Raw genomic sequence first — 19,503 nt, 5'->3', positions numbered from 1 at the left:
TCAACAACATCTTTCGGGAAGTACAGGACGTGCATCCTTCAATCACACCTAGCCGGATGGTCTCGTTGTCTGAAAATCGCACAAACTGGCAGTGTACCAGTTTCTGTTTGAGCCTGGTGATGACCTTGTCAACAGTCTTGTGTGGCAGTTATGAGCACTGGCTGAAGACATACCTTTCGTAGTCTCTGTTATGCTGTATCACCAGTTTCTTTTTCAGTGCTTCAACAAGGCCTTCAAATGGTGTATTTTCTTCTCCCGGGATAATTTTAATGATTCATTTAATTTCTTTGCCTGCTAGAGTAATAAAAAAGTCGCTGATGGCAGGCGACTTGTCTTGTCCAGCGGCACAGATTAAGTCATTAAATTCTTCCACACTCTCGACCCACCTGAGCCCTTTATTGTGTTGGTGCTGCAGCGTAAATGGAGTGGGCCTTCTAAGGAATGAGGCTCTTGGGATTGCGTTCTCCAGCATCTGCTGGTCTTCTGCCTAGTCCACCGCGACCAATGGGGTGGTTTTGGGCTTGCTGGGTGTATCTCGGGGCAGGGGGGAGTCGTGTTACCAGATGCACTTCACTCATTCACGCTCTTCCACTAAGGAGCCTTCTGTCATGCCATTGCACGTGGCTTCTGCAATTGCTCGAAGTGCCCAACAACAGGGATGCAGGTATGGGTGGGTGGTGTCCTGCTCACCTTGCTCTGTGGTGTGGGCAAACCTGTAGGCTGCAGGGCCCTGGGGCACAGCGGGTGCTCGTCCCCTGCACGCAGGATTCAAAGGTATTTTGGCCTGGTCTGCGGTCCTTATCAGGCCACATTCATTCCATGATCAGGCCCGCCGGGCCTGCAAGGCAAGCAGCCCACATCAACGCAGCCCACACCAACAGCTGGCTCCATCACAGAATGTGTGGCGAGGCGGACCGTCGCTAATTCCAACTCTGTCTCGGCAGAGCGTAGGTACGGTCCCACGCAGAGGTGTGGGGACCCTGGATGTGGCTTGCACTTGGCAGGAAACTCGCAGCAGCGAGGCCACCCACTGGCAGTGGCAGGAAGCTGTGGACACAGCTTTTAGGTACGACGCTGGGGATGGCAGCATGTCTTCTGGACACCAGTCGCCTGCACTGCGCTGGGACTCAGGACACTGTCCGGCACGGCAGGAGAGAGCACGCTGTGGAGAGCAGCAGCTGGAGGCAAGGAATTCTGCAGACTGCAGCTGCAGGGACGCTACGGAATGCAGCGGGAATGGAGAATGCTGCCCCGATGCAGCAGACCTGTGTAGCGGCGTCAGCCGTTTCCCTTTCTTTGCTAGTTGTTGTACTGGTGGGGAATGGACCAAAAAGGATCTAGGCCACAGGCAAGGAGGTCACAGACACAGGTCTGTTCACAACGATCTTTATTCTCTAACTGAACTTCCTCCCTCTTGGCCCCTCCCCTTCCCGTTACATGGGGTCGCCCCTTAAAGGAGCAATCCCTTCCAGTTTCTCGCACATCACATATACCAACTGACTGAGCAATAGCGCTTCTCTTGCACTTATTTCAGAGAAACCATACAATGCACAGCTACTTTGCCTCCCTGCACCCCCCCAACTCCTGCAATTACAAAGAACCAGATTGTGGCCAGTCAGCACAGCCGACAATCAGCAACAAAAATGAAGGTTTGGGACTTCACAATCAGAGGGCAGTTTTGCAAGCCTCACCACATATCGATCCTTAGTTTCCCGGTCCAGTGGCTGGGTTACATACAACAACCCAGTGTTTCTTTCACAGGTGAAAATGCCCTTGGGAGGCTGGTCTGCCCCTTCTCCAGTGATGCTGTAGTAGACTTTGGTCTCTTTATCCTTGTTGGATTTGATCTAAAACAGAGTATAGATAACTTTAACTTGACAGTCCGCTATGCAACCAGTCAAAAACATGTTAGCACTAGCTTGCGAAAGCAAATCATGCATGGGTGATTGCAAACAAGAGCGACAGCAGAAGATCTTTGAAGAGCAAGAGATCAAGCATTCAAACTTACAATGCGGCCCCTGCCAACATCCTGCCCTCCTTCCCTCACCCCTGCCACATGCTTAATCCAGCGCTGAATGAAGAAGGGGTTGCTGGGGAAGCTCCACAGTCTATCACTAAACACTGTCACAACCTGCTCCTCAATCCAAGAAAAGCGCGAGCTTTCTCCACACGAACGAAATAATGGACATTCACAAAAAGAATTTGAATGTAGAAAATGGAAACGGCCACCTCAACCATCCATGTTAAAGCACTCCTCAGACAGAGAAACATATATGTATTTAATGCAATAACCATTTATACTGCACTGGTTATCGCTGTGTTTCTCTCCAGGCACGTGTCCGACGAATAGTTTGTTGTGTGCCGGCTTATAGACAAAGCCATGGTCCACGCACATGACATTACCGTTCCCACATCAAATGCATGCTTGCTAAAATGTTTGGCTTTTCTTCATCAATGTGATTCATTATCAACATGACATTTTTCAAATTCATTTTCTGCCTAAACCGTCCCGAGATCACTCCTAGCTCAGAAATACCTAACTCCCCAAATATGGTTCTTTAGTAACCAAGCCTTTTCATTCAGCAGACGCTGTAGCAGAAATACTGCAGTCAGTTCGTCAAACTCCAGTCACCCCCAAATGATCAAAAGGCTGGCCCATGCCAGTAGCCTCAAAAAAATGTGTATTTAAAAGCAGTGTTAGCAGTACTAAAAAGCTGACCGATTTACCAGTAACTAGCAACAACTGTAATATTAAACATTAATTTAACCAAAGCTTCCATTTCTTACTACAAGAATAACAGATGTTAATTTTCAAAAACGTAATGGCCCTCGTTTATTTCGCCTCAAAGATGTGAAAGGTTGGCTGGCACTACCATAAGAATCGGTGATTTTCGTGCCAGAAGATGTGAAAGGCCCCATTAAAGCCACTGAGTACAAACTACACTGAAGAGGGGAATCCCGTGCTTGGGGGGAAGAAAAGAGGTAGTCAACACTGATAGCAATGCTTGGAGACATTTTTAAGGAAAATCCCAGTATACCATTTGAGGGAAGCAGGGGGACGTCATTTGGAGGTTGCTAGGGTCTCGTGCGACCCCTGGCACTGCCTCTGCAACCCCTGTTAGGGGTTGCAGAGGCAGAGAAAGTAAAAGTGAAGAGGGCTCAGAAGAGTGCCCTCTTTATGTTCAGCTGCACCCGGAACCTGCCAGCACCTGTCCTGGGGAGGGCAGGGGGAGCTCAGGGACATCATTTCACCAACATGCCAGGGGTCGTGGACGTGACAACGCATGACCCTTGACCTCTAATGACATCACAGAAAGTGATGTCATGTGACCCCGCCCAAAGTGATATCACGGGAACCAATGGAACATGGCCTTTCACCCCTTGACAAAACAAGAAGTTGCATCACATAGCATTGTTCCTAAGTACGCTACCAAAAATATGGTTACGATATCACTATAATGTGATATGCAGTTTATACAAGAATGGATCACCATATGTATCATTAAGATCAGTGTGTATAGGCCCACATTACCAAATTACTGTGAATGCAAGCAGACGTCCAGGACCAAATGATAATGATGTGTTATTATATAGCACTTACGCTTAAGCGCTTTCTATACAACAAATATACATACAATATCCCCCAACCTGTGTTAGTACTCATTTATCGACCTCAGAAGGATGAAAGGCTGAGATGAGGTGTTTAAGAACAGTCTAAATCAGTGACTCACCCCCTGAAGTGTGCCTGAAATAAACCTTTAATGAGTCTAGCAATTATTGTATAGAATTCCAGAAAGACACATTATTTGTTATTCCTATACTTTCTTATTTAGGGTCACTGCTGAAAGTGTTAGACTTGTGGAACCCCTGTTTTTGTTTGTTATTTTAAGAAGCCTGAAAAAGAAAGCCAGCCACTGCAGAAACGTAGAGCCACATGGTGCTGGTCACAGTCCAGGAGGTAGCATTTAAAAAAAAAAAAGTTTCTATTTTTTTTAAGGGTAGCAAGGGAGACCACAGGGGTAGCGGGGAGAACGGAGGGGTTGCAGTTGCGACCCCTAGCAACCCCTAATGACGTCCCTGGGGGAGCTCACATTTTAAAAAGAAATAATGTATTTTTTAAGTCACCCTGACTGACTTCAAAACAAAATGATTCCCGTTATGGAAAACCGTAAAGGCAATCATTTCTTTTTGAAGTAAGAGTGAAATGCGAGCCCCCTTCTCTGCCCCCTCACCGCCCCAGGACATGGAGGAATCAGACTCATCTTTTCTAGGTATGCATGCGTGGAACATGGGAATCAGAGGCCTACCTGAGGAGGAGTTCCTCAGAGGAAAAGGTAAGGACATGTAGTTTCTTTTAAGTGTGTGTTTGTGTGTAGGGGGTGGGAGAGTGTGTGTGTGTGGGTGTGCGTGTATATATATAGCTATATGTAATGTGTGTGAACAACAAGCCAGGCAGGGACTGCGGATCGTACAGGCCGCTATCGATGCTGAACCAAGACAGCAAAATGCTCACAGCGGTACTGGCAAATAGGATGAAGCGGGTCATAGATAAACTGATACACCCTGATCAGACCGCATATGTCCCGTGCAGCAGCATAGCCGATAACCTTAGACGCCTTCATCGAGTCATAGAGCACACAAAAGGAGACTTGAGCGAGATTGCAATTGCATCGCTTGATGCAATAAAAGCCTTCGACTCAAAAGACCCTGGCTGAGCGCAGCCTTGACTAACTATGGAATAGGACCTGGATACCTCAAATGGGTTAAATTACTATATAGTGCACCGCTAGCCAGAGTTAAGACGGGAGCCATCATTTCGGAGAGATGGCAACTAAGTAGGTGCACTAGACAAGGATGCCTGTGGTCTCCGATGTTGTATATCTTAGCACTAGAACCTCTAGCGATATACTTGAGACAGCAGTATGGAGTGATAGGGATCGGCATAAGGGAGGAACCGCACTTGGTTTCGCTATATGCAGATGACATGCTGCTGTACCTGAGATATACTGAGGAAAACCTCCAATTCATCCTGGAAGTGATGGAGCGCTTTGCGTTGCTTTCTGGCATTGCAGTGAATCCTACAAAATCATATATATTCCCTCTGGGGAGGTATACAGGGGTCCCAAGAGATCAATTGCCAGTTTTACCAATACCGTGGGAGATAAACACGTTCAGATATCTGGGAATAGATATTTATCATACGGTAGAAGCAGAACACCAGCACAACACTGAAAAGGTGGTAAAGAACATTGATAACAGCATGTGATTCTGGGCTAAGCTCCCCTTAACAATGATGGGATGAGGGGTGCTGTTAAAGATGAAAGTGCTGCCGAGATTATTGCATTTTTTCGGGAACATACCATACCTGATACCAAGGCGGTTTTTCATCAAGCTACAGAGCATATGAAGGGAATTTCTATGCACGGAACTAGGAACAGAATTGCCCTTTGGAAGTTGCAGAACTCGCATGACAAAGGGGGTATAAAACTGCCTAACTATGAGATATATTACTTGGCCAGCCAACTACAATACGTGGCCAAATGGTTATCAGAAGACCCGACCTCGGAATCGAGATTGTTGAGACTGGAGTGTGCTCCATTCTTTCTGAAAGAAGTGATATGGCTACCCATTTCACAGTTGAAAGGGTGCCTAGATATGATGATACTGGGATGGAAATTATGGCGTAAAGCTTGTCAGGCTACGGAGAACCCAACCCCGTGTTCTCCGCAAGTGCCGTTAGTGGCTCTGACAGGAGAAGATGGGCAATTATTGAAGACAATTCGAAGGCACTGGGAACCGTTGGGGGTCACAACAATGGGAGACATATGGCAGGAGGGAGAGATTATAGAATTCAGGAGACTGGTGGAGGAAACAGGACTACATGTAGGGCAATATATCACATATAACAGAATGGTACGGTGGATCAATGAGACATGGTCTGAAATAGCGCTAGAAGAACAACCAGACATAGCAATAGAAACGATATATGACATAGCAGAAGGAGGGCATGAGATTTCCAGACTATAGGGCCTCATCACGAGTTGGCCGGTAATGCCGGCGGTATTACTGCCGGCGGTATTAGCCCTACCGCCAAACCCCACGGTGCTATTAGCGCCGGATCACGGGTTTGGTGGTAATGGAATTCCCCATTCCCCACTGAGCCCATTCGGGAATGCCCCATTCCCCATTGGGCTCAATGGGGAATTTTTGCGCTCTTACCGCCGGCGGATTTCCCGTTGACGGTAATAGCGTGAATTTTCAGCGGATTTCCCCCCAGCTCAGAGCTGGGGAGAAATCCGCCGAAGCCCTGATTTAGCGGACCCTTAAATCCGGCGGTAATAGCGCGACCGCCGGATTTAAGGGTTACCGCCAAACTCGTGATGAGGCCCTATATGAGCTAGGGTAGGGAAGGAAGTGGCACAATTAAGACATGACTGGGAAGAAGAAGTAGGGGCACCCATGAGTGATGGAATGTGGGAATGGGCTCAGGGGTACCACAAGAAAGTGTCAAGGAACGCGAGGTTACAGCAAATACAATTATATGTAACCCACATGGCATATATGACTCCCCAAAGAATAGCTAAATTTAAGAATACAGAACGACAAACATGCCCCAAATGTGGGAGAAAAACTCTGGGATGACGCATATGTTTTGGGCATGTCCGGCAATTGGGAAGTTCTGGGTGGAAATAGCTAACCGGCTAGATGAGAAAGGGATCACGCTAAATGTTGTATCAGTGTGGGCATGTATGATAGGAGGGTTCCCTAGACTATGCCAATTGAAGCACATAAGCAAGTTAAAGGATTTGGCATATATACTAGCCAAGCGTAGAATTGCCATGGGATGGAAGGCATGTAACAGACCAAGAGTAGAAGTCTGGTGGAGAGACCTTCAGAAATGGACAGAAACGGAAACAGAAGTATGACAGGAAGCAGGAGATAAGGGAGGGGAGGAAGAAGCAGTAACTCTGATGGCCTGGAAACACTTAGTGGCTACACTGTATGGGTCCACCCAGAACAGCTCAACAGATTGGGACTCTGCCGAGGACACAGAAAAAGAAATCCCTCTAGAAGAAGCAGATGTGGATCGTGAAGTGGAGTAGCCTTGTGTTGGGGGAGGGCAGGGGATAGGCAGTAGGCATAGAACGATAAACGTAAAATGTTGGAAGTTATGACATGCACTGCAAGTTATTGTTTTATGTTGATTGTTTGTTGAAAACCAATCAAAATTATTATTTAAAAAAATGTAATGTATGTGAATGAGTAAGTGCTTGTGTTGAATGTCTGGATTACTTACAGGTAATCTTCATTACTCCTAGTCGTACTCTTTCTTGTCCCAGTACTTGCCTCTGACGCACCTTGCCTCATACGTAAGTACTTGAACGAGGACGAGGGACGTGGTGGGAATGATGGGCAGAGGAGCCGATTTTGGGGGTTGGAGGAGGAGAGTGGGAGGGGAGGGTCTGTGTTAAGGGTGGGGCAGGAGGTGGGTGCGCCAGTGCTTTAAGTGGGTCTCAGAATTGAGGGGGTATCTAGTTAGGAGGCGTTGCCTAGATAGAGGTGGCTGGATCTCTCCCAGCCTCTCCTTTTGTTTCTTAATGAGAGGAGCCGACCCCCAGCAGGCAACCCATTTAGCAAAAAGCTGTGCATGATTAAAGGGCCAGTCATTTGGTTATCCCTCTTAAGCCAGGCTACAACAGACCCTATTTTTAAGGTCTATTTTCCACTCAAAAGCGGACCAGCCCACCCGTTCCCTGGACACCAGTCTTCTATCAGATGAACAATACCTTTATGTCTCTTGAAAACGTGTGTCTTTGTTTGGGGGATACTTGTACACCTTGAACACCAATGACACAGTGTAGACTGTTTGAGCTGAAAAGTGGGTGCATTTGTAATACTCACTGCATTTGATGTATCTTCTGAATATGCGTGCGGATTAATACGAAGCAATATGTAACCAAATTATGCATATGTTAGTTGATACCACACAATTGTTTCTTGTTTTTTGTACTTATGCCCACAGGACATTTTTTGATTTATTTATTTGATTTAAAAGTGTATTGTTCACTATACTTTGTGACACACTTGTTTATGCACCTTTGTGGATTGATTTTGACAGAACACTTGAGAAACCTGTGACCCACTTGATTTAAAGTGCTTTTGTTGAAACGTTCCTCTTGCAAGCCTACATGTGTAGCCAAATTAAAAAAGGTTACTACAGTAGCAGTCCAGTGTTTGGATCATTCCTTTTTCAGTAAATACATATTCTTGAATGTCTTACTGTTGATCTCTGGAGGTTTCGAAATTATCACTGCAATAAATAATTGCAGTTACAAATATTTGACGACAGGACTACCCCCTCGTATATAGCTTCATGTCAGCCTTTTCGTCCTGCCCGACCTTAGGCTGTCCCTTATGTTACAAGCATGATTAAAGGGCTGCCTGCAGGTGCCCACACTTCTAATTAGGAAAAAGGAGCTGCATCTCTCCTTTTTCCTAATCAGAAGCGCAAGACCAGCAAGCAGCCCTTTGACCATGCACAGCTCTTTGTCTAAATGGTCTGCCTGCTGGGGGTTGGCGTATCAGGGGTTCGTCATGGCGGGGGGGAGCCCCGGCTCGGTGTCCTTTTTGTAGACTGCCAGGGCTTGGCCCGTCTAGCCCCGGCTGACTTAAAGCCCTGGTATGAGATAAAACATACTGGGCATCCATGATGAAGAAGGCATGATGTGTGTTATTAGTGGTAAGACTTGCATTTTGGTACAACCAGTCTAGTCATTTGTTACTGTGGCTCAACAGTTTTACTAGGCAGCAATAATAAATTAAGCATGCTAAGTGGTATTACCTGCCTAGACTGGTATTTGGGTGCAGCCAGTCTAGTCTTTTCTTACTGTGCCATGGCATAATTATCTGGATATGTATGATAAAGTAAACACGGTAAGTGTTATTATGTGGTTAGATTGGCATTTTGGTGCAGCTAGTCTAGGTATGTCTTACTGTGGCATAGCAGTTTCTACTGTGCATCATCAAGGCTACAGCAAACACAAGTGTATTACATGTCTGGCCTACATTGTGCAGCCAGTTTTGATATGCTTTCTTATTGTGGCATTGCATTTTTAATAGCAGAGGTATGCAATACAGATACACAACAGAGCACTTTACAGAGGTATACAACAGAACAGATATACAGAAGGGGGTAGGATACAGAGGGGCACAGAGGAGGGGTACAGCTGTACAGGGTGGCGGGGAGGAGGAGTGAACAGCGTCTAGCGAGTCAGGTGGCATGGGGCGACGTAATGGCCTAGGTGTTGAGGTGTAGATTGGCTCACAATTACTAGGAAAGCATTGGAGTTGACTCTACGTCACAGAGGAAGAAAGAGACGTAAGGAGCTCAGTGTCACTCAAAATCGAACCCTAGAAGACAATCACTTCAAACTCTGACCCTCTTCCCTAGCCCCTCATTTCACGGATAGGCGCAATTCAGCTGCCAGCGTCTAAAAAGCTGCTTGCGAATGAAATTCCATACCAACATCTTGATACAACACAAATGTTTTAGGACCCTTATGGAACTAGAGTATGGCTAACGTTACTCCACCAATAGGATGCTAACACACTGGTTGTTTTGATGTGAAACAGTTTGAAGCTCCTGGAACACTGTTTGGACAATATTAACCAACTCTCCCAATCAATAAACCCATTGCTGTATAAATAATAAAAATAATATGACGTGTAATAAAGTACTTCATGCCGAATGGCCCCTCTTTTCAAGCCCCGTGATCCTACGTGTTACTGGCCTCAAATTACATAGTGCTCAATGTATCGACCTCAGAAGGATAAAAGATATGAGTCTGACCTACCAGGAGTCGAGCTTCCAAAGTGCAAGCCACAAGTCTGAGATGAATGCTTAACCCCCTCAACTACCTTCCTAGCAGAAATCCTAGACCCACAGATGTGAACATTTCAATCCCACGCAGAGTGAAAAGATTCCAACAGGGTAATAGAACCTTTGCAGCCAACCGTGATAGCAGGGCGGAACAAGCTCAGAGACTGAACATTAATTGCCCCAGGTTCAAATTGCCCAATTCAGTTCATTTTCCTAAAAGGGGCCTTTCTAGGTAACCCCTACCTAGGACGCCCACCCTGCGGCTTTCATTTTGCCCCTTCACGCATAAGGTGTGTCCCATAGAACGACAGGAGCTAGGTTATGTGTAATTACACATTTATCGCACATCCCCACATTGCTTGCAATGTTATTTTCAGGGAAAGCACTTTGTGAATCAACAGGAGTATTTGCCCTATTCAGTTAATTAATCTTTTATTGCATGCTTAAGGATTCAAAACTGTGTTGCTCTACATTGTCGTGCTTCCAAGACAAACGTGTTTCCCCTGAGCTATCCTGCCAGCCCATGCTTTGACTCATGCTATTTGCGTGCTTTGAAACAACTTCTTGGTTTTTACTTTACGAAACGCTAATAAAACATACGTGGAGGCAACAGCTTGGGTGGCGCTTTTTTCAGAACTGTTTAATTACAGAGATTGTAGGGAGGATGATAGGAACTCCGCATCTTTGCTGCGCTTTACATTAAAGGTTATTGGGGCCATCAACAAACAGGCCCGTAACCGGGCCCCATGCCCAGATGCTATTGCAGGAGATTTGTTCCAAGATCAACCCCAATTGTGGGCACCACTGTTGACTTTAGCGTTTAACACATGATTAGAGTGGAGACTTTATCCGTTGTCTTGGAAATCTGAAAAAATGTTTCCAATATTTAAAAAGGGGGATCCTTCTAGCCCTTTGTCATATAAACTAATATCCCTGTTAGATACCACATTCAACATGTTTGGGAGGGTGTTAGTGGGATACATTGAAGCATGGTTACGATATTGTTCGGTCCTCCTGTCGGATATACAGCTCAGTTTCCAGCCCGGGGTGGGCACAAAGGAGCAGGTACTTAACATGTATCTATTGGTGTCTAACTCAGTGTACTGCAGAGGGGAGGCAGTGTATCTTGCATTTATGGACCGGAGATTGGCCTTTGACAAGGTCAATAGGCTGAATTTGTGGGCCGTGCTTGGGTCTTTGAGCTGTCCAGTTGAGATACTGACTGTGCTTCGGGAAATACACAGCGATAACCAGGCGAGTGTCCGATGTGGACCAGGGGAACAATGCACTGCGTGTTTTAAAGTGGGTCTGGGCGTCCGTCAGAGCTGTGTCTTGGCCCCAATTTTGTTTACATTGTATATCAATGGGCTGCAGGATGCCCTGTTGGAGACCACGGTGGATTATCCATGTCTGTGTGGCAGGGCATTACCTATTCTAGCCTATGCCGATGACACAGTGTTGATAGCAAGAACCCCCAGGGCCCTCCAGGGCTTGATTAACGCTTTTGCAGCATTTATGAATAACCTGGAGTTGAAGATCAATACCTCCAAATCAATGGTAATGGAGTGTGTTGGGGGTAAAAAGCGGGTGAAAATACGCCTGTAATGGGGCAATCATCCCCAGAGTCAAGGATTTTCACTATGTGGGATTACGGTTCCCTGCGACAGTCACGGCTGTGCTCGTCTGAGGAAGCAATTGTTAAAGATGATGCAACATACAGGTGGGCTTTTCCGTTTTTTGACCCGATGCCAGGGGCAACCGCTGGATTTGGCTTTAGAGGTGTATGTGAGACAAACGAAAGCGGCAACCTTGTATAGAGCACCTCTATGGGGTCATATAAAAGCGCCCGAGTTAGAGGTGTTGGAAAACAAGTTTCTCAGACATTTACTGGGACTCCCAAGACCTGCATCGAGTGTAAAAGTGCATAGGGAACTGGGTGTGGGCTTCTTGGAGGATCAGTGGGATCTGGCTCCGATTTTTTTCGGACTCCACCTTTGGTCCAATAAACACGCTAGTTTAAGTCACTTAATTATTAAGTTTTGATAGGTCGGGCATATTGGTATAAAATTCCCTGGCTCACCTTTATCAAAGACTACTTAAGTAAGAGTAACACTTTGGTCCTTTTTCCCCCTGGCAGCTTGTTGTCCTTGGGGCAACAGCAGTATTTTAAGCGTATTGTGACGTCAGCAGTTATGGAAAAGAGGGAAAGCCGGGCACTTGTTTCCAATAATGATAGAGCAGAGGCTGTTATCAGCAGGGTAGATAGGATACAGCCTTATCGCCTTATGAGCTCTAAAAAGGGAGATGGTTGGATGATTAGATGTGCTAGAATGGATTGCCTACAGTTGAGGGGAATTACAATTAACTGGAAGGGTTATCTGGATACAGCGAGCTGTCCGTTAGGTGGGGAGGTCAGGGAGGATCTAAAGAATTTCATTATTTTCTGCCCAGCATACAGGCACATTAGAAAGTCCACATTAATACCTGTTTTTAGACAGTTTAATTTGCTCTGTTATCGTCCTGCCTTGTTCTTTCTCTTATCTACAGATTCAGTATATGTTGCTAGTGCCTTGTTATCTTTTTAAAACGAGCTATGTATAAAGAAAGGGTGTTTTGGCCGTGTTATGAAGGTCTTTATTTTATTCTTGTTGACTGTATAATGTATTGTTTTTATTACGTATTGTTGTGTTTTTGTCTGTTTGATGGATGTTCTCATCTGAATAAACATATTGACTGGCACTAATAAAGTAAAATACATCTGTAATGCTCCCAAACTATGTTACTGACATCACACACCATCAAATATCACCCAATCTCAAACTGGCCCCTTCGATATTACAATGGCCTACAGCTGTACATACTCATGTCTGTCACACTAAGTTGCCATCACACACAATAAGCAAAACTACATGTCATTAGACACAGCACTGTACCAAACACCACCACGGTTTCGGGAGATTTGGGAAAAATCTAATTCCATATAAAAAAGTATCAAACATTAGATTTAATGACATTTTATATATGTCTTGAAAGTGTTCTACTTTTACGTAGATGCCAAGATTAGATCCCAAAGGGAAGGCAATGGTCAGACTCGGGCTAACATACATTGGCCACTTTTCAGGTCATCAGGTAATGCTCAATCTCAGGTCATGACAGAGAGATGATTATCTGGTTAGGAATGCCTGAGTGAGTCCTAGATTACTATATCACCTACTCCCGGATCAGGATAGAATGGTCCATCTCATGTTAGGGTGTATTTGTCAGTCTGAGGTTAAAGCGTATAAGGAGGCCTGAAATTAGGGTGCTTTGGTCAGGCTGCACTGCTCAGGTTGATGTGGTGCAGTGGTCAAAAGCAGGTTAGGGTGAATTTGTTAGTCTAAGGCTAGAGTTAATTAGCCAAAATATGAGGTTATTGTGATCTAGTCAATCTTACGTCTAGAGTGCAGTGGTAAATCTCATGTTAGTGTACATTTGTAAAACAGTGGCTAGGATTACAATGGACAGTTGCAGGCGATGGGTGCAATGGTCGGCTTCATATTAAGATCGATTGGTCAGTCTTAGGTTAGAAAGTGTTAGCCTTACCCATGTCAGAGATGCACTAGTCAGTTTTAGCTTACAATTCACTGCACAGTCCAACAATAGGGGTGCACTGGACATTAGCGGGTTTCGGGATTCATTCAATACTCCAAGGCTAGGGATTAATGCCTCAGTCCCTGTCTGATTGTGCGTGAGTCAGTCCCAAGTTAATTGCATATTTGGCACTCATTTTAGGAAACATTTAGTCTCCTCATGTTGGGATACATTGGTTAGGAATGTGAAGAACTCATGGTGACAACAAGTAAGACAGACACAGGTGAGCACAGTTCAAGGGTGTTTATTGAACAATGAAATGCTGTGTGTAGGTTGGATAAATGCCTAATCTAAACCTAAATCTGAAATGGGAGCAAGTGTCACCATCAAATGAAAAATAAGGCAGTCCTAGTGGCGTTGTGTCAAAATATAAGGGCCTATACTAAGAAACATATTGCCAAACCTTACAACTACTACAAAGGGTGTATGGGATAGTTCTCAAGAAAAGAAAGAAGTGTTCTAAAAAAATGAGTCAGGATGCGGTGGCTTGGGTCTCCCTTCCCCACGTTTTAGCACGGGGTAGGATGGGAGCTTGGAGCACAGTACTGTCTCTGGCTTCTCCAGCACAAGACGACAGTTCCAAAGGCAGATCTCAGGACCGTCGATGACCAAGTTTCGTTTCCTCTGAAATTCTCTTGCCTTTGGGCCTGAAGTATTCAAATAACAAAAACAAAAGTTCCTTTAATCAAAATGAAAGTTCGCTATGTTGACACTGATTCACCTTTTTGGGTCCTCCTTTTCTGGGCTGACCCTTCTCAATTGTAATCCACAGTTCAGATAGGGTGATGGCTTCAACCCTGGGTCCCCCTCTTCTGTGTTGACCCCTCGCGTATCGTATTCCGTAAATCTTAAGGTCTTTTTAAACAGTTCCAAACACACTGTGTCTTGGGATTTTAGACTTGGGCCCTCCTGGGATTTGCTTCCGTTGTTTCCTTTCGCTGCAGGATTCACTTCTCTTTCTTTCACTTAGTTTGTAGATCAAAGTCTTTTGATTGTACAGGGATTTTGCTTGATCCTAACATATATGACCACTTTGATTCCCTTGGCAGCCTTCCCACAGCCTTGTGGTATCTGAAGGTCTGTTCAAATGGGGATCGACCAGAGTCTCTTGAATTAGCACCCACATGTTGCCAGTTTTCCCTCTGCAGCTGGTCTCCACTTAATGCTTTTTACAGTTCATTACACAGTTCAGTACACTTGGTTCAAACTTGCCACTTTGAGCTTTTCAGCCCAGTTCTTATTGATTCTCCCCTTGACTCACCAGCTGTGATGAACCTCTTGACTTTTGGCTTTCTTGGAATCAAGGCCGGTACCACGGGTGCAGGAGCTTCACTCGCTCCTGCTTATCGGCATAGGCTTGCCTCGTGTACCGTTGACATCTGCTGCAAGACACTCCTGCTATTGTTCGCAATCTTAGGCTCTCTTCCATGAAGGTTCTGCAGGCCTGGGATGAAAAGGGCGAGGTCACTTCCCGCCTCGCCACTCTCTCGATTTCTGCTGCTTTTCTCCTTCTCTTGAACTGCTCTGGGGTAGCCATCTCATCATGCTCTCTACCGTGTTCCCCTTTGCTCGTACTCTGCTCTCTGGCTCCACCTTTTATTCCTATGGGAAGTGAAAGGGTTGTAAGGTGTTTTTGTGATTCTGATCAATTGCCTGACTTTGCCTGACCCTGGTAGTGGGACATGTCAAGTAAACGGCTCTAGTGTAAGTCCATCGTACGTTGTGTTGTGCGAAAGTATTCGTGTTGGAAAAGGGGGGGCCAGTGGTTTGGAATGTCCTACGTGAGAGGATGGGGAAAAGGTGTTAAAGGAAGGGGGATACCACGTCTGACCTGTCGGTGTCCCACTCCCACTCCCTTAGGACTCCCATCCAGATGATCTGCCCTCACTAGTCCACCCTCAGGAACTGGATCCAATAGCGATGGCCATGTCTTGGCCACCTGGATGACAGATCCCCGGGGACTAGCTAGGGAGACACCTTCAGGTTTCTCACAGGAGGCATCACTCTCAGGTTCGGATACACTGCCATTCTAGTGTTAAGGTATACATTGGTCAGTTGCAGTTCAGAAATACATTGGTCATTTTGAGATTTGGGGGCAGTGGCTAATATCAGATACATTGGTCAGTCCCAGTTAAGGAATATATTTGTCTAGCCCAGGTTGGGATGCAGTGGTTAAAATCAGGGGTGGGTGCATTGTTTGATATGTCATTAAATAAATATGCATAGGGCAATCTGGGATCATGTGTCCATTTTCTAGAGAGGTTCCCTGGTGAGCGTTTAGGGTGCAGTAGCGAGGACGAGCAAGGAGGGGTGTTCTTGTTGTCATTCCTTGATATGCAGTGATGGAATACGGCAATCAGCGTGAGGAAGAGGATAATTCACTAGTGAGAGCTAAAGTCATAAGGAAAGAAGGGGCAGAGTGAGTAGGATCCAGTCCTAAAAGGGTGGACGACGTAGGAACTCATCATGGTTGTGGTGGTCTACTCCGTGGACAGTATCACTGTCTAACAAGCAGGTCTCTCAGCAACAGCCTCAGCCCTTCATTCTTCCGTGGTTGATAAATGAGTAACATACTTCGGTTGGGTTGATACTTGTATGTAAATATATGCTATTTAAAGCACTTTGGTGAAATCGCCATATAAATAACAAATCAGTATAATTAATTAAAGCATTAATGCTCCTGTGCATTGTTGTTGACTTGCAGCTATTGTATTTTTGGATCCTGTATTGGTATTTTATTGTATTGTATTTATTGTATGCATTGGTATTTTGGTATTTTAAAAATGTTACTTTTATGTGCTTTTTTGTGTGTGCCTGCAAGCCACTTCCGGTGATGTCACCACGGTTAAAGAGGAAATGATGTAATCAGGTGAACGGTCACGTGACATCACTTCCTGTGGTGTCACCAGGTGTGTGATGTCACTTCCGCTACCCCTGGCATTTTGGTGAAATTACATCCCTGGAAGCAATCAATCAAAATGCTCAGTGGCAACATCAATGACAGTCAACCATTACAGTGAGCAGAAAGGTAAAGACCCCACCCATCCCAAAGTAAAACGTAAACTGTAATTAAGGGGGTCTTATCAAAAGGCTGAGGAAGTCATTATTTGGGGACGAAGACCCAGTGTTTACTGTAGAAGAACTTGCAGCAGGGTTGACAAAGTAAATCTAAAGGTAGATTGTTCCACTGTGTGGGGGGCCAAATGCTAAGAGAGTGCAACCTCTGTCGGATTCTTCTGCATGTGGGAGGGGGCCACTAATGCACGGGAAAGGGATTTAACATTTCTCTTTGGGAGGAGTTTCCTGCAGCAAGTGGAGGGGTAACTTGGTCTTGAGTTGAAGGTATTGGTGGTTAATGCAGGGAATTTTCAAGGAAAAATGATCGCCCAATCCCTCCCTCCACTGCCCCCCACTACCCTTTTTATGAAACAAAATAGAAAGGGAAGGCATGAAATCAGCTACAGGACTAAAACTAAAACATACTGCATAACTTTACCAGGTTTCTAACTGGGGACGGGAATGTAAACAGTATTAATAGGTGGCATTCAGCAGATCAGGTAGCCTCTGCGGCCTTCACACTGATTGATACATATGCAGCGTTCGACATGCACTACGTACTACTGATCCAGCAACTGCAAAATTAATCTGTTTTTTTTTATACAGAAAGGTCAAAGGTACTCCCACCATTTGAAACAATCTGCTAATAGGCATGTGGTCACCGTTACTTATTACATTTTATATTGCTCCCTTGGCCACCGATTCTTTCCATATAACATTTTCATGTGATCGATAATACCGCTTTTAATTTTCCTGAATGAAAATCTGACTCACGTTGATGCATTGAAAATCCTGTCCCCCAATCAGACTGATGGATGTGTGTAATCAGGCTAAAACGTAATAGCAGTAACACCGGAGTAATGTCTGCTGCTTTACATTCCATCCTTCTATGGTCACCAGACTTCTGGCCACACTGCATAGGTGAATGCCCCAAGTTAAAACAGTTGTCAGGAATCTTGGCAGTTTTAATGATCGGATTTACACGGCTGTACAGGCAGGGTTTTTCCATCTAACAAAAACTAGGTAAAATCCTCCATTTTACCTTTAGCAACCAAGACACTCTGGAAAACTGCTTCATTCCAGAATGCCTGGACTATTGCAACAGGTCTATGCAGAACTAAGAAAGCTAGAGTCTACAGAATTCCCCGTAGGAAGGAGTAAGGAGACTCCTGCATCTTAGAAAATTTGATCAAGTCAGTTTGCACTTTCCATAGATAATAATCAATTTAAAACTAGCCTCTATGGTGTTCAAAATGCTATACTCGGAACAATCTGAATTTTAAGAAACAGGTCATGGCTACACAAACATGGTAGGAATGTACCTCAATGTCAACAATGCCCATTTTCATTCTTCAAAAATCATTATTTGATGCCCGATTCTTTGGATTTCAGGCAACTAAGAGTGAAACACAATCCCAATTGTTATAAGGAATGTTCTAATCTCTTTATATTTAGAAAGAAACTTAAGAACTATTTTTGATGAATAAAGTAACTCATTTTCAACGAATTAAAAAAAATAACTATACTAGCCTTTCTCCAATTGCCGTATTTGCGGTTTGTGGTTTCCGACTCTATAAATCAGTGATAGGATGCCTATATGGTGATAAAACAATATAACATTTAAATAGAATTGCATGCCAAAAAACAAACAGAGAATCTCAGTTTTGTTAGGGTTGAGTTAGAGGATGTGGTCATTGTTCCAGTACTGTATTCTTTAGAGGAATGTGTGGATTGTTTTGTAAGTGTCCTTGGGAGAGATATCGGACAGAAGTTCAGCCATGGCCTATCATTTGGAGTACAGATGTGAAGGACTCGATCTGGTTCACCAGATGTTGGAAATGTGTGTTGAAGAGTCATGGTGATAAGGTAGATATTGGAGACATGACACAGGATGACTGGCCGGTTGGGGGATGGTTCCAACTTAAAATTGGCTGCTATGGTTCGGAGGTAGTCAAATATTCTATTGGTTCAGTCAGAATGTGCATGTCTGAACAGGTAGGTAAGGCATGGGTGAACCTACTCAGTGTAGATTTGTTCACCCTGCCGTTTGGATTGGAGTAGCAGAGATCTGATTTTGGTAGTCTTCTTGATGGTGTAGGGAATAGCGCAATTGCAGAATGTGCACTATAGTTAGCCATCCATAGAATTGGATTTGTACAAACATTGTTCTAGGTTCCACGCTGCTGTGGTCGGTTGGTAACTTATGTGTTTTATTGATCAATGGTTTTAATGATGTACATCAATGTCCCTGCTAGATCTAAAAGATTCTCATAAATTCTTTCACATTGATGAGGAATTATAAGTTTGTTGGCCAACGAGGCAGTGGTTAGCAGGACTCTGAAGTGCTCTTAAACATTGATCCTGGTCATAAGGTTCCTTAGCTGGATGCACATTTTGATTGTGGGTGGGACAATCAAATGCATTAGGTTAGGACAACGGTGAGGTGGGAGTTCAAGAGTAAATTACATCTGGCGTGCGGCTATCAGAGGGTGGGATTATTCACTGATGGAATAGAACCCAGCTTCATCGCTGTGAGAATGAGGCTGTCATTGTGTTGTTGGGATAGTGCAGCCAGATGTTAAGGTCATCTAGTATAAAAGGATTTGATGGTCTTTACTCAGAGGTTGGTGATCAGGTCTGACTATTCAGTTAAGGAGGAGCTAGGGTTGGTGGGTCTGCACACAACTAATATACACATTTCAGTTGTGCTTACCAGTTTCCAACGATTGTGTGGGTCAACCTGAATAGCTGAGATGTTTAGGTGAGAAGAGAAGATCAAGGCCACGCCTCAACCACAAAAAGAAAGCCAAACCTGACAAGTAAGACTCACTGGATGCAAACAAAAGTTATAATTTACTGTCAGTGGGAATTGAACAGGTGTTATTGGCAAAGAGTTTTTTTTTTAATGAAAAACCTCTACACAGGTACATACACAT

At 44.7% G+C, this 19,503-nt stretch overlaps 1 protein-coding gene across 1 annotated transcript in view; it reads right to left on the bottom strand.

Moving 5' to 3' along the window:
• The window catches only part of LOC138524997 (cadherin-1-like), a 472,038-nt gene that overhangs the window by 268,365 nt on the left and 184,170 nt on the right, over positions 1-19,503 (bottom strand). The window contains exon 6 of the mRNA XM_069635551.1: positions 1,692-1,847. Within this exon, the coding sequence (XP_069491652.1) occupies positions 1,692-1,847 (156 nt within the window). The remainder of the gene's footprint in view (positions 1-1,691; positions 1,848-19,503) is intronic.

The sequence above is a fragment of the Ambystoma mexicanum genome, chromosome 1q, assembly GCF_040938575.1.
Source record: "Ambystoma mexicanum isolate Mex_15411 chromosome 1q, UKY_AmexF1_1, whole genome shotgun sequence".
Taxonomy (NCBI): Eukaryota; Metazoa; Chordata; class Amphibia; order Caudata; family Ambystomatidae; genus Ambystoma; species Ambystoma mexicanum.
The sequence above is the reverse complement of the archived record's forward strand: the minus strand, read 5'-3'. Positions and strand labels throughout refer to the sequence as shown.